Source organism: Chamaea fasciata, unplaced genomic scaffold (genome assembly GCF_029207755.1).
Source record: "Chamaea fasciata isolate MVZ Bird 193981 ecotype frontalis unplaced genomic scaffold, bChaFas1.0.hap1 SCAF_1, whole genome shotgun sequence".
Taxonomy (NCBI): domain Eukaryota; kingdom Metazoa; phylum Chordata; class Aves; order Passeriformes; family Sylviidae; genus Chamaea; species Chamaea fasciata.
In genome coordinates this window covers 118,388,130-118,404,415 of record NW_027094086.1, presented here as the reverse complement: position 1 = coordinate 118,404,415, position 16,286 = coordinate 118,388,130, and the positions used below count along the sequence as shown (strand labels likewise).

Genomic DNA, 16,286 nt, shown 5'->3' with positions numbered 1-16,286 from the left:
AAACACCATAAAAAATGCTGCTAGGCAGACCAGAGCCCACGTTATGATTTTTAAGTTATTCATCAGCATCCTCATTCCTGAGACACTGATGCATGACAAACGGGGGGTGCCCCATTCCTCCAGCTGCCTGGGAGGCTGCTCCACTGCAGCTCCCGTGCCCTGACAGAAAAATGTAAGGCTCATTAGGACGTGACCTTAGTCTTCCCACCTGCAAGCAGCCTTGGAATAAATCCAGAAGAAAACAAGATTTATCCTTTTTTTTCCCAGATGCTTCTAGTGCACAATCAGGGGTACAAAAGCCAAGGGCGCCCAGCCAGTTCCAAGCACAAGGCCCCCGGGGCACTGCAGGGCAGAAGTTGTTTGGCAGGTGGACGTGTTTCTGCAGGGGGACGGGGTAGTGCCATCTCATTTCCGCGCAATGGGGCAGTATTGTGGCATCCACCTGGGCTTTTGAAAATAGCTTTGGCTCTGCCGAGGCACCAGCATGTGGGAGGGTGCTCCAGGCTGCAGCTGGACTTCACCCTCGCAGCAAAGCCGCCGCGCTTCCAGGGGCGGGGATGGAAAGTGGGTCCGCGGGTGGGCGGGGTGCGTATGTGTGTGCATGTGTGTTAAATTACTACTTTTAAAAATATATATTTATTTTTATGCCCTCGTGAAGACCGGGGCGGGCTTTTTTCCCCTCAGGATCCTGAGATCCCTGCGCTCCTTTCCCCGCCCCCCGGCCGGGGAGAAGGGTGGCCGCCGTACCTGGCGCCCTCTGCCCGGGAGGAGCCGCCCCGGCCCCGACGGCACCGGCGCCGAGCAGGTGGGCGCGGCGGGGGCGCGGCGGCGGGGCTGGGGGTCCCCGGTGTCCCCTCACAGCCCCGGCCGGGCGGGGGCGCGGGCACCGCCTCCCCTCGGTGGCCGGCGGCTCCGCGGCCGGGGCTCCCCCGGTGCCGCCGGGGCGGAGACGGCTCGGAGGGCGAAGTTGGTGCCGCGGCTCGGCCCCGGCCCCGGGCAGCGTCCGGCCGGCGGGGCAGCGGGGGCACGGGGCCCCTGGGATGTGGGTGCTCCCGGCGGCGGAGAAGGAAGCGTGGCGGAGGTCAGGCACGGGCTGTGCGCGGTGCTGCTCCTCTGTTCAACAGGAACAAGGGTTGTTTACCGGCGGCGGTGCATGACAAGAAGTTTGGGGGTTTTTTTTCCCTAGTTCTCGTCCTTGAAGTAGATGTGCTGGAATAGATCAGCCGAGAAAACGCGGTTGAGCGGTTGTGAAAAGTGCAGTGCACATATTACTTATGTACATATCGGAGAGGGAATGCTGGAGAAAGGTTAGAAAGATGTTCTAAAAGGTTTAAAAATAATGAACATGGATAAAATTGAGATTAAATCTAGTGACTTTCGCATCAGCCTGTTGGCGCTAATACAGCGCGACAGGGAATGTGTTGGTAAAGGGTAGCATGCAGATTTTTTATTTCTCTTTGGATATGCTCGGAGTTTGCCAAGGCATAGGGATGATGAGTTGTGTGACAGCCTGCATCTCTGGGGTTGTGTAGGGGGGCTGGGCTTGTGTCGCTCAAGAAATTCAGGAGTTTGAGAATAGGGAGGACACATGAAACCAGCGTGCCTTAGGTCCTGAAGGGGGAATATTACCAAGCAAGATTTCTGAAAGATAGCAAAATAAGTCTGATTTAGGAGAGGAAACACTGATATAAGATAAAGTTTGGTGATTTCCACACAGAACGGTCTTGGGGCGGTCTTGATTTATGGGCTAAAGTCTGCAAGTGCTCCTGCTGATTCAGACAATGACATATTGCTGAAATTGCGATAGCAGTGATACCTGTTACTGTGCACGCTGCATGAATCAAGTCCTTGAAATGCTTCCTGATACAATCAGTGTTTTCAGTTTCTCCATCTGTATATGCAGTATAAGTTCCTGTTTATTCACAACGCGTGTTTGAATAATCAGTGTTAACGTCTTCGGTTCGCGTGCTTTGTACTGCAGGACAAGCCATAGGGCAGATGATCGAGGAAATAAACGCAACTTTATTGCGTGATGGCAGCCGGAGCTGGGACACTTGGTAGGCACTTGTGTGCGTGGGGATGGTTCCCGTTCCCTGCGTGAACCTGTGACCCAAAACAGTGTCCCGGCTGGAATGCGCAGGCGGTGCAGACGCTGCTGCCACCCACGGCTCGTACGGGACATTGCCCTGCGTGCGCTGGAAAGGTTGAGGCTGCTTTGCGGTCAGGTACCGGCTTCTATGTGCAAGATAACATATGAGGAGCTCAGTGTGGGACCCTTAAAGCAGATTTCGTAAGTGTGGTTTTTTTAATTGATAGACTTCTTTGGCTGTTTTGCTGTAGATGATGATGACAAAATCTGGGTTAGACTCATAAGCAGAAAGAATGCTGTGGGAGTTGATGTTTTTCCTGTAGAAGATGCAGGTTAGGGAATGGGGCTTGCAATTTAAGTATGAAACTTCTTTTATTTGTCTTTTTATAATAAAGGATATATATTCTCAAAAGACGGGGGGTATATAAATAGTTTGACCAGCTTTGCATACAGACTTTGGTTGCTGAGGGGCAGATGCAATGTTTAATTCATTAGCTGCAGTGCTCAAGTTATTGCTGTTTTGGATCTATGCCTGAAAAAGATTGAGATGCACTTGAAATTCAGATTCTGTGATTGCACTTCACTGGAAAGGGCAACATATGACTGTATTTATCAAATCATGTCCTATAATACAAAGCAACTTCCTCTTTTTTCTTCTCACTCCTTCCACACCTACAAGAGGAAATATAAATAAAGATCCTGTAACATCTCAATTTCTGTTACTGCAGTAGGGGAATGTACAGTCAATGTTTGGAGTATGTACACAATGACTACTAAATCTGAACTTGCAGAAAGTATTTAGATAGTTTGTTTTCAACAGTAAATCAAAACACAGCACTGCCACATCTCAGCAATTCCTAAAAGTCAGCACTTTTTGTTGAATGTCGTAATAGGATAGAGCCAGATGCTAATAGATGATCTTTATACTTAGTAATTTTATTGCTTGATGAGGTCAGACTTTTGGGAAAGTCATTGTCCTCTGAAAAGAAGACCTTGAACAGAAAATAATATTTTAGTCATAACAAATAGAAAAATATTTGCACATTCTAAGGGAGAGATGTTGAGAACTCCAAAGTAGAATTACACATTCTACTAGAATAACACATTTACATCTTTAAAAAATAACTTATGTTAAGTATTAAAAAGTTTAATATTAATATTTTAAAATATTTTAGCTCCAAAGAGAAGAAAAACTGGAAAGACTGATATCAAATCTCTTTGTTTATAACTCACATATAAGAATTACATTATTTTTTCAGAAGCATTTGCTTTCTTGGAAGCTTTTCTTCTCTGTGCTCTATGACTGGGACAAGTTCTGTTCAGTCATGCAAAGTAGGTGAGACTGGACAGAATCAGCTCAGCTTTCCTGCCCTATAAGTTACTGATCCTGCATGTGTGTGAGCATCTGCTGCATTATTATATAGGTATTTTATTCAGTTCATTGAAGTTCCAATAAATGAGATCACAGATGAAAAGTTGAAGCTCTGTGAAAATTATTTTAGGCTCTGCTGCACCAGAATAAAGATTCCGATCTTCTTCAGAGTGTAATGAAATTACACTAGTATCTAAATAATCATAATAATCAAGTGAGATATCTAGTAAAGTCTTTTGTCTAGAATCCTTTGGTACTCACATTACACTGAGTTACCAGTGGCTGCTATGCAGTTTTGAGATGCAGCTTTCTGGACTGCCTTTAACACTGTTCTTAAAGATCCTCCTCAATTAGTCTGTGTTCTTACACAAAGTAGTTACTGTCTTTGAAAGACTGAAGCTTTCTGAAAACGGGCTTATAGTAGCAAAACCTTAATGGTATTTCACAGTTGCTTTTTTATCTGTGGTCATTCTGCATCAGGGTTGTCTGGTGGCTTTGTAGCCAGGATGAACAGAGATGAAAAGGGTGCTGTATTTGCAAACAGAAAAAAAATGTCCTTGAGGCTTCCAGATTGGAAAGAAAGAATCTGTATTTTTAGACAAAATTGTATTAATTTTAATACACCCGCCTTAATTTGACTTCTGAGTATAGTGAAGCGGACTCATTCAGTATTACATACATGACAGCTGTAAAGTTGCCTCTTGATGGCTTTAAAAGAATGTGAAACAGCTAAAGGATTATCACAAGATGCAAAAAGCATGTTTTCATGCCGTGGTAATTGAAACAACAGCTGAAACAGATTTCAGTACCAGAAATATCTCTCCCTCAATAAGATCACGCATGAAAAGCCTAATTCTTCTTTGCATTGACCCTGTGTCATCTTTCACTGTTGTTAGAAATAGATATATAACACTCTGTGATGCGAATGGTGCCGCTCTGCAGCCAGCCCAGGCAAAGCAGAGCAACACAGCAGCTATGCTATGGCTACAGTTTAGGTGCTAAAGTGAAAAGTGGGGGAAAACTGGGCCAAAAGTCCCTACCTATATGGTTAAGTTCAGTAAGCTTAAGAACAGAAAATTCAGCAAGAAAGCGCTTGCTCAGTCTTGACCCTGCTCTTACAAGTGTCTAAGAAAACTAAACAAACTGTGTCTGCTCTGCAGCTTCTGTGTAATGGATATTCTATATCCTCCTTTTACACTGGTGGCAACTGCCATGCCTCCCTTGATAAATGGAAGTGTTGGCTAGAAATTACAGTGCTTCTGCTTTATTCATAAGAGAGTGGTAAAATGAATGAAGTGAATGAATAGGTTTAGAGATAGTAACCCCTTTGTGTTGGTCCCTTTCACAAGCCATACACAGGTCTCTAAATGACTGCTGTACCATTTAACTTTTTCTAGTTACTATATCATGTTTTCCTCTTCATTATAAGTAACAAAAAAAAAAAAAAAGAAAAGAAAAAAAAAAAGGAAAAAGAAGAGAACAGAATATGGTACTGCATCACAAAGGAGATCTTGGGGTCTTTTGTTCTTGTTTCGTACCCTATTGTTTTGAAGCTATTATGTTACTGCTTTCCTAACTGGCATAGTTTTGTGTGCAAGAAAAATATGTATGCAGCAACACTACTGATGTGTATAAAATAGTCCTGACAGGTTTTTGGCTTTTGTCCAAGTCAGTTACACATTTTTTGTATGCTAAGAAGGAAATAAATAACGCTGTATCTGTTCAGCATCTATAGATCTGCTGTGTTAGGTGAGTAGACACGTAAAGAAAATCATGAGGCACATAAAAGGCAAGCCAAGCTTACATACCAGGAAAACAGACTGGGGTTTTAGCAACTCATTTTCAGAGGGAATGTTTGCCTTTCTTGCGGATATGTAAATCACTGCAAAAATATCTGTCAAATTCTGCCTGGGATTTGGACAAAGTTGCTTTTATTGGTCAGTTGTGTGAGTGTGAACAGCCCAACACGTCAGTGATGTTTCTTCTGTTGTTGCAGATTGTGTTTCTTGGAGTATTTTCAGAGTTAAACCCTAAAGAACTGATCTCACTTCTACTGAAAACAAAGGAAAATTCGGCATTAAAAAAAAAAAAAAAAAGAGAGAGGTGGATTAGTCCCTAGATTAGTAAATTGGCAGAGGGGGTGGGGACTACCTCTGTAATGTACTGTGTGAGTGATAGATGTGGGGCCTAACAGGGCATTTAATGCAGAATGAAAGCCTTTTTTTAGCCACGAAATGACTAAGTAGCAAGGACATTATGCAAAAGCGGATTGTACAAAATATTCTTGGATCAAGTGATCATGAGTTTACATTGACTTAACAGTAGGATAAATGATGCAGTCCCATGTGGGGGTACTTGGGCTTGCTCTGAACAGACTGTACCAAGAGCTGCAAAGGCCTGGAGTAGTTGCAAAATGAGTATGCTGTGGTTACTTTGCTCCTTTCCTCTACCCAGACCTGCTTGTTTTTCTCAAATACTTCAATCTTTTATGCAATCCATCAGGTAGGGCTTTGTACATTTGAACTAATACTTACCAGTTCTAGTCAGGATATACATCTTGCTATCTCCTAGAATCACATTTTCTGGGTTTTTCCAGAGCTGGATTAGCCTAGCTCTGCATTTCTTCTGTTTTTCTAAGTACTAGTAGCCTGTGCTTAATCTTTAGTATCATGCAGAGTTACTTACTTTTGTACCGTGTGCAGTGGTTCTTTCCTCAGGACAGACAACTCTACCTTTTAAATGAAATGCCTCTTCTTGCCTTGTCTTGCATCAACAGCAGGCAGCAGGTGCAGGGAATGGTGAGCAGGGCAAAGAAAGTGGAGGGTGGGAATGGAGAGATTGGTAAACCACTAGGAAAGGGGAGAAATATTTACAAAGTGAAATAAAGAAAGTGGATGGGCCAGATCCAGGCTGGTTAATGTGAAAGCTGAAGTCCAAAGCCAGCATAAAACTTGACACCAGAATTCATGGAAACAAGTGAGTCCTCATCTTTAAACTGCTTGTTCTGATGGTAGCAGATACTGATTGCTCTGAAAGTTTACTTGGGAGCTGTTCAAAGAAAACCACTTTTCTCCTTTGTGCCTATGATAGATACAAATGCAGAAAAATTTCTAATGGCATTTAATCCCTAGAATTATTTTCTTTCTTCTTCAGGCAGCAAAGTTAGTTGAGTAGTTTTGAATCCCTGATGTTCATTGCTTATGCCATGTGTACAGGTTGGTATCAATCACAATTTCCTCGCTAAATATAATGCCTTTCCCAAGGAATTACAAATGAAGACCTTTAATAAATCAAAGGGCTGAAACTTCAATATAATAAACTCATACTGTTTCTTTCTCGGCACTTCGTTTTATTAGAAATTCAGAACTAGGCCTACAAATCAAAACAAACTTTTGGGTTTTTTTGTTGCAATTGCAAATGACTGCAAATTGCTGTTCATTGTACAAAATAAAATCATTGTCCTGAGTAAATGGATGTAAGATTGGAGCTAGATACTTTGTGCACTGCCTTGAAAAATACAGCTAACAATTTTCTGTACAAGAAAGCATATTTATGTCTTTATGCACATAGGAAGTTTGATATCAGCTTTGACACTTAAGGTAGAATAAGAACATATGGCATATTATTTTTTCAGAACAATGAGTTAGCTAGAATAGCAAAAATGCAATGTTATGGTAGCATAACAAGGCTTTCTTAATAACATTGGGGTTTATAGTTATGTACTTATAAGTTTGGAAGCCTTACCCTGGTGTAAAGAACATCTGAGATGAAGCTATCAATTATGTCACTGAAATGGAACAGCAGCTTCAACAGGACTGACAGAAAAAGGCATGAAAGTGAGAATAAATGTTCAGAAGTTATAGCTTAATTTGTTAGGCCATCAGGGCTTACATTTTTACCACTGGAATGGAAATTAAATAATCACAATTTCACTGAAAACCAGGATCAAAGCTTCCCATTCTTTCTTTGAGGTGAGGATTTGCCTGACAACTTATTCGTGCAGGTGACCAGATCTTTGTGTTTTACACCCCTCGTGAAAGACAATTCTCCTTAGCACATACAGTGGCCACAGTCCATGCTGGAGCCTCAACTGTATTGTAGGAAAGCATGGTGCATTTTGAATTGCAAATTTATTTTTCTTGCATTGCCTGTATTAGACTGTTTCTTAAGCTCATAGCTATCAGCCTGATGTGGCATGCATGCGGGTTTCTATAAATTTATCTTTTCAAGATGTAAAGCTGTGAAAATAGGATCTCTGATAAAATATCATGTGGTTGAAAGTGGAAATTTCAGAATTATTTAAGAACTGGATTTATAAAGTCCTCTAATCTTCCGATACCCATGTTTGCAAATTCTTTTCCCTTGTCTGGCATTTTAAAACCAGATTTGAGGTGTCTGTAGCAAATATTGAAGAGCAAGATGCTGAATACTGCCTTGTTTGCATTTTCCATTTTGATGCTAACTACTTAATTGGAAAGCAAAACTTTCTTCTGTGAAGGGAATTGGTTAAGCAATGTTTGGAAATTTTTTGTGGAACCCATTCTATGTACAGCTATACTTTTCAGATAACTCTGTATTATAAAAATGACAGTCAATAAATATATGAATAACTATAAAGGAAGAGATCATTAATAATTCTGTGAAAACATACAATTAGCTTCTTAGCTGAGGCTGCAAAACTTGCACATGTTAGCCTGAAACATCAAATTATCTCTACAGAGAGACATCAAGTGCTGCTCCCACTGATACTCTTGAGGAGCATAAGAGTAAACAGTTGTCTTCAGAATGTGGCCGTGACCTTGAACGTCTACTGAGCTGCACTTTCTTTAGCTTAGGCCAATGATTAACTTTGCTAATGGCTGTATATCAAATTCACCATTGTTTGTGTATCTGGCAGAGAAACAAGCCATGTCTGTCTGTGTGTGGATGATGCGATATTAATTTCAAGGAAACCCTTTGTATAAATTGTTTCCTTTGAAAAGTTATGTCTTTGTTCAAGTCCTAATTACTTCTAATTTACCTCATTTGTCTTTTGACTCTCTAACTTCAGGTTAACACTACATATTTCTTCTTGGTCTGTGTTGTTTTTTTCTCTTATTCCTTATTTAAAAGAGGATGATGAACTCTCTTATTCTGCTCCCTTACAATCAGTCTTCCATGACAGATTCCCATGGAGCAGAGGAAGCTACACCCTGAAATAGTCATATGTAGGGATGTGAAGTCATCTGTGCAGCTTTGCCTCTGAAGGGAGGTTTGTCAGGGCATACCACTGTAATTTCTGGCCTCAGCACCATTGGGAACCCATCAGAGATCTGCCCACAGCACAAATGGAAGCAAGGCGTCTTCAAATTCCTGTGGTCCCTGCTGGGCCAGCCCTGGACAGTTTGTGGCAATTTTATCAGGCTTCTGACAGAATAGGAGTCATGCTGGGGTTTTTTTTTCAGGCAGAAAGGGGTTGCAGCCCTTAACTGCATTAAGCCTGATGGAAATAGTCCAAGCTAAGGGGAACTTAGAGTCCTTGGCTTAAATTCAGGATACTGCTACATGCTGTGAGACAATCCTACAGACCCTGTAGAAGACAAATGCTGCTTAGAAGTGTTTCATCAGGTATTTGATGGAGAAAGAGCCCTTCGTTAAGGTTTGCACATTCCAATGGAATTGAAAAAGTAGATTCTGCCTTAAGTTGCAGTGGTGTAAATAGTGACTGAGAGCAGAAATTTCTCTCAAGCTGTACACAATTCAGGTGTACAGCTGTTAGGAGATGGTGAAAGGCTGGAGTTTTCTTAGTCAGCTGTGGGAATATACATGTGAAAGTCTTAATATATATATAGTAAGATGGGTATGTGTATGGGTATTTGCCTTCCTTCTGTAAATGAAGATTCCAACCATTTGACACTTCTGCCCAGTTCTTAAATGTCTCAAATGCAGAAGACACTATAAATTATTTTGTGAATGGGATTATCACTGCAGAGCGAAAAAGAGGATAGTCAGAGGATCTACCTTGATTCTTTCTTGTTGGGTTCTCTAAACAAAAATGTCACACTCTAAAAAGAAGGAAAAAAAATGTAGCACCCAATGCTTAAATATCAAATTATTTGATTGTCTTAAAATTAGAATCTAGACCAGTTTATTCCAAACAGAAGCTTTTTCCAAGTCTTTTCCAGTTGTGTGATAGTGACAGCAGGAAGGTGGATCTGCGTAACACACATCTACTGTTCTCTGTTTTTAATCTTCCCTGTATCTCCATGTATTGTACTGTCTTTAAAAGATCTGTGGATATCTCATACCAGTGGTTTCAGTTGTTGTTCAGTGATGTTTCACAGGAGAAGATGGGCTCACAGTTATGCAAATTGTCTACTTTTGAGATCATGGAAGTTGAGCAGATGCTTATTGATGCTGTTTTTTCACAGGTATTTTTGAAATTATTTGACTTTTCTTTTGAAATATAAGAACTTAAAAGCTATAACTCAGAACAGTACAGTTAATCAGGAAATCATATTTGATCATATAAAAGTTGATTAAAAGATAAAACCACTTTGAGGTCTACTTTTTTTCTTCAGTTTTTAATCAAGAAAGTAAGACCAATATTATAGATATGCTCTCCTGCACACCATTGAAATATCTACCCCAGCCTTTCCTTTGAAGGAAGAAACCCTGTACATTTCCCCAGAGCTAGTTACCTACTTCAGAATGTGCAGCTGCAGTGATTGCAAATCCAGTAGTAATGCATCTGTTATTTTGCAGTCCTTTCTCCAATTTGGTTGTGTCAGATTTTCGATTCCATCTATATTGTTTCATGTTAATGACAATACCACCTAAAGACCTAAGGACATTGGCCATTTAAATAATACCCCTATTGAGAGTTGTTCTAGTGCATGAATGCATATTATGCGTGTTTAAATAATTGTGATTTTTCCCCCTCTGTCTTTTCCCCTTCTAGACGTTGTACTAAATTGAAGGTACAGCTGTTTCATGCCTTCCCTTTCCCTGATGGGTGAAGGTATTTTAGAAAAGTTTTTGCAGGCACACCTGGTAGTTCTGCTGAATGTCAGTATGGCAGGAGACATGTGAGCTGATGTCCAAAATCCACTCTTTCTTCATGCAGCTCTCTGCTCCCAGCAGGATTTTATTTTAGTATGAGCCCTGCACTGAGGCGGTAACAGTGACACTTCAGGAGAAGACCCTTGGGGAGCACTTGGATCAGAGTTTGTGCATGTCTGGTAGCTGGATAAAGTGAGACCAAAGCTACAGAAAAGCTTAGGCAAAGATTTTGAGTTTCTCACAGGCAAATCTAGCTCAAGATTTAGAGAGCACTCCGTGAAGAAGATCTGCACCTCCTCTGTCTTGCCTGACACTTCAAATTAAAATCTGGGTGAAGACTTTATTTTGGGCCTTCAGAAACCTGGAGCTTGAGTTCTTACATTGATGACCGCAGTCTTGTTCTTAAACTGAGCTGCTATTCAAGCACACGCAGTGGGAACACACAAAGAACAATCTGTGACACCTGAAATTACCAGGTTCAAATTTATCCTTACCAACAGAACAAAAGAAGACCAATTGTTTTGAGATCAGAGAAGAGTAATAATCTTCTCTGACTGATGAGAAGTTCACTGCCTTGTGAGAAGTAAAACAACTCGAAAAGGATAAGAAGTCTTTGCAAATGTACTTCTGAATTATATATACGGTTCTTATATTCCACAAAGCTGATGCTGAGCAGTAGAAAAAACTATTTTGCTTGGAACAAGGTAGAGTCATCTGCAGTGGAGTGTAAATGGGATCAAACTAAGAGCAGGAGAAATTAGGCTGCGTGTCAGGCAATTTGAACTAAAAGAGTTATTTGACTGGGAAAGAGCTTCCCAAGGGAAATAATAAAAGCCACATTATTTGGGACACCTAAAATTAGACTTCAGAAAGCACTAAAAAAAAATGTACAACCTTGCTTTGGTAGGGAGGTGGACTAGAAAAGTCAGGGTTTGGGATTTTCTTCTCTTTCTTTTGCAATAAATTCTACAATTGTTGAGCTTGATTCTGTTCTGTGATATTTAAGTCAAGGTAAGATTAACATTGCTTCTTGCATTAGGAAACTGAGGTTAATCCTATAGGCTTCTCCCCTCCACCTATTGCCAGCCTTTCTAACTGTATCTTTTTATTTCTGTCCCTCAGGGATAGTCCAGACCCCTCTCTTCCAATTATAGGTATGTATATTTAGAAGAGTGGAGAAAAGGCACATGTGCCTTAAGGATCCTTTGTAGCATTTCCTTCTTGCCTGGCTCTTACCAGACACTAGAACTGATCAATATGATCAGTTGATCTCCTTTATTTTGTTTTTAATTCAGAATTTATTTTGATTATTATGTGAAAATCCATAAACTCGGCATGTTTTGAAGCTATTGTGTGAAGTTACTGACCATAATATACATGACCACATATATATATATGTGTGTGTGTGTTTGTATATATATGTATAATATAAAATATAATGAGAGGAGAGGCAAATGAAATGCTGTCTTTAACCAATGAACAGAGGCCTCCAAGTAATGTGTGTGGATATATTGAAAGAGTTGCAGTCTTCTCCATAATTTTCTTTCAATACAGTCCACATGATATGGCTGCAATAATACAAAAGAGGTTATCATAGCCAGTCCTACATATTAAAAAGTGTAGATTGTGCAGTTTTGACTAAATATTAAGAGCCAAATGGTTTTTATTGTAAGTTAGCTTGAAGATTCCTGCCTTTATCAGCATACATTGTCTACTTGTGAGATGGCAGCACTCCTTTCAAAGTCCACTTGAAGAAATAGAGCCCCTGTGTGGAAAATGGTTCCTCATTATGTAGGCATTACCCTACACAATTAGTGCTGGTATAAAAACCATGAGTTTTAATGTTTAGACAAAAGCATGCCAAGGTCAGGATATCGAGCTTCTGAATTTGTGGTAAGAGACAAAAGACACATCAGCAGGATTTGCTGAAAGATGGTTCATTTGTAGAGGGTTTGAAACATCATGGGAGGAAAGCTATATGGTGTCTCCAGTATTTAATTCAAGGGCTGTGTGTTATAGCCCCACAGAATGCATTTTTCCCTGATGCCACTGGACAGGAGGATATGGGAGTGGGATACATGGTGAACCCTTCCCCTGTACTGAATTTTGGGTTGTTGATGGTCACACAGTTTCTAGTCCTTGAATTTAGGCTGCATCATTTGGAGGAACAGGTGCCAGGACAGGGACTGGTGGAGAGGCAGCTAGAAAAGTCATCTGATGGCATTTCAGATTGTGACTTTTAAATAGCAGGAGCTGATTCTCATTTCCTTTCTCCCACTGCTGCTTGCCTCCAATGTGCTCTACCTCCTGCTGCCATTCATGTGGTTTGCCACAGGAGCGTGGGTTGTATTTTTTCTTTTTCCTAATTTGACTAAGAGCATATTTCCCATTCTAAACCCTTAATGAAGACAAAAGGCCTGTATTGCAGGGTAGGAAGACACTAACCCGAAACATATTATTAGCAGGGAAGACTCATTCTCCTTATGTCCATGTTTTTGAATGGCTTAATTGAGGAAAAGAGATATCTTCTGATAATGGGTTTTTGAATAGGGCAACAATGAGGGTGGAATGGTGGAGATGCTGTGATGTCAGCTTTCTTGGAAAGCTTCATTAAGAGATTATTAAAGTGATTGTAACCGATTCTGTTACAGATCAGGGAGCTTTGATGTGCCAGCCCTTTGCACAGCAATCTCTCAAGGGAGAAAGTGAGTGTTTCAGAAGCTCTGCGTGTTTAATTTTTGACTGATCTCTCACTAAGTATTTTACAAGATAAAAAAAGAGAAAAATACTCAGGTATTATTGTGTTCATGTACATTAGGTAGGAAGTGAACAAGTCTGCATGTACATTTTCATTTCGCTGCCTCTTCCAATCTAACCCTCTAGCAAAACAGCCAGATATTCCACTCAAGACTGTAACTTGCCTCATTTCTATGTTGTCTTCTCTCCTGAACTTTTCCAGATGTAACTGTTGTGCCTCCTCCCTACACGGGTGGTTCTGGAAAAGCATGGAGTGCCTGCTTTTAAAAATGATGGGAGAAGCAAGGGGAACAGGGTCTGGGAACTGTGGTCTTTTCAACTTAACGTCAATTTCTAATAAAACATTAAAATGTGAAAAATGTTTTTAAGACCTTTCAGGAGTCATGGAAACAAATTAGGACCTAGAGAGATGTATAAAGAGTAAATGTGAGAAACCAATGTAATTTCTTGTTAAGATAAAGCCTTGCAGAAAGAAAAGACAAAGCATATGACATATTTTGTTCTATTGTAGGGCTTTTGACACTGTTTCATATGACATTGTGAAGAATCTCAGAAAATAATAGTGACATGATGGATGTAGAACAAGATGTAAAACGAGATGTGTTTGGAGCATTTATCCAAGTGTCGCTATCAAAAGAAGCAAGTATGGCTTGCAGAGGGCTCTCTCTGGCACTGCCTAGTACTTCCATTTGCAACTTTACTAATGAAATACCGGGGTTTCTCGTTACCTTTAATGATGACTGAGTCATGCTGAGGGCTGGGTTAGGTATGAAAATCAGTGAGTGATGCACTGTCATTCTGCAAAAGATTAAAAAAAAATCATGTAACTTTTGTTGGAAGATATGTGCCTTTTTGTCACAGTATTGCTAAAGAATTGTGAAAATTAACATTTAAAAATGGCAGGAAAGACACTTGACTTGAACACTTGAGATGTCTGATCCTTGAAATTATACCATTGGGTAATAGAAGCATTAATTTGTGGAATTGTTTCTTTATTTGTTACTAAATCATGAGGGGGTTTTTTCCTCTTTTTTTTTTCCTTTGAATGTTAAGTTCACTGAACCTTAAAAAGTCCCTTACTCTCTCCTTAGAGCAGCAAACCTCTGGCTTAAAGTCAACAGAGTTTTTGTCCCAGCAGGAGTGTCTACATGTGGTCAACTGTAATTTGTTCTCTGCAGAATTGCATTTCAGGGCTATGGGCTAGGTTCCTGCAAGATGTAATAGTTGGACAGGCTAGTGTCTATGCATTTGGTACTCATGGCACTAGTCCAAATCTGTGAGCTTGCTCTTTAGATGTATGTTGTCATCATAACTGTAATGAGACTGTTCGTACTGTACCTTTGGAAGCAGTGCAGTATAAAAGTCTTCAGTCTGCTGAGAGCTAGATATTTGCCCAATCTTCAGCTTGCAGTGTATAAACACATTCCTCTCTGTTTTTTCTTTTTATTCCTCCACTTTTCCTTCTCCTCCCTTCCTTCTCCTCCTGTCTCAAGGATATAGACTTTGGCTATATTTTTCTGAACTGCGTGAAGCTAGAAATCCAAGCAGATGCCTGTGCCACCACCACCGCCGCCACCTCCTCCACCACCACCTCCACCACCTTCTGGAGGACCCCCTCCACCACCACCTTCTGGAGGGCCCCCTCCACCACCACCACCACCACTGGTAAGAGTTTTCATTTCTATGATCAAAAGCTTAGCTTAGCTAGCTCAGAGCCCACAGGATTTTGGCATGGATATTCATAGCAAATATCTCAGGCAGATGTTTGTTTTGCTGGCACTGATTCTTCTGTTCATTATAGCAGTGGTCTCCAAAGTGGGCCGTGTGAGATGATCCATCGGTGCATGGAATGAAAATACTGGAAGTTTAGTCATACATGTGTATTCTTTATAAAGAAATAAACCTATTTATATAGGGGTGCATGCTCAAAAATTTTGTTACTGCTAGGAATGCATGATCAAAAAGTTTTGAGATGATTAGAGTGCATATGGTGAGAATTTAGCATTTGTGAATACTTTTCCAGCCGAAGGGAATTCATTTTTGTATTGGTAATGTACAGATGGTAAGTATTAATTTCTTCATCTTTTTTCTTACAGCTCCTATTAAGACTCACAGTGTTCAGCTGTACATTTTGCCCTTTCTAGTACACGGTGTCTTCCTGGGGATACAGCACAATATTCTTTTGTACATGTACAGGAACAGTTACAGCTTGTAACAGATCATTACTGTGTGTGTCATGAAGTAGAACATGTGCCTTGCCAGCATGTTTGCAATAAGAGGAGGATGCTCTGGGTGAACTTTCAGGGTATTACATTTTCATACCTTCACAATCAATTATTGCACCAGGTAAAACCTGTTTAAGTAATTCCTTGAATTCTGTGAGCAGTTGGTCATAACCTGTTTCTGCATTGAAATTCTTAGAGTTTTTTTGCAAGAGTGGGACCTGGCACGGTTTTGTTCAAGTCATAAAATCTCTCCTGACTTTTTTTCATATATTTTTCTGTCACTGCTGCGTTTATTTGCAGAGTATGTTAGTCTCTGTAGCAAAACAGTACATAGTACTTCAAATGTACTTCAAGTTTATTTTTTTTAAGTACTACTTTTCTCCCTTACATTCCCTGGCATCTCTGCCTGTTTTGTTCCCAGGAAGGTTGGTTGATTTTGTTTGGTATTGTTCATAATGCTCTTATTTTATCTTTTTTCCAGAAGGAGGTTTCCTTGCAAGTTTCTCTCTGCTACTTTACAGGCTGAACCATTTTGTAAAACTCCCCGTGAGTTGTGGAGATGAAGGGGATAAAGACAGCAAATGAAATAAGCAGTGCTTGATTCTTTTCAGTTTCAACTTTGGCACCATGAGCAGTGTTTCCAATTAGCAATTCTTCTGGGCTGGTATACAACCTATACTTAGATGCTGAAATAAGTGGGCTGCATATTGTAGGCAGCTTAATGCTCACAACTGTAATTAAAGTCAACAGCAGCTACAAATGTTCTGTCCTAATAAATTTAGATCAGTGAAGTATCTAGAGA

At 40.4% G+C, this 16,286-nt stretch overlaps 1 protein-coding gene across 2 annotated transcripts in view; it reads left to right on the top strand.

The window, feature by feature from the left end:
• Positions 1-658: 658 nt before the first annotated feature.
• The window catches only part of WIPF3 (WAS/WASL interacting protein family member 3), a 39,025-nt gene continuing 23,397 nt past the window's right edge, over positions 659-16,286 (top strand). For both annotated transcript variants that reach the window (XM_066195017.1, XM_066195008.1), the window contains exons 1-2: positions 659-805; positions 14,753-14,924. In XM_066195017.1, coding sequence (XP_066051114.1) covers positions 14,808-14,924 — 117 coding nt within the window. In that variant the 5' untranslated portion in view covers positions 659-805; positions 14,753-14,807. The remainder of the gene's footprint in view (positions 806-14,752; positions 14,925-16,286) is intronic.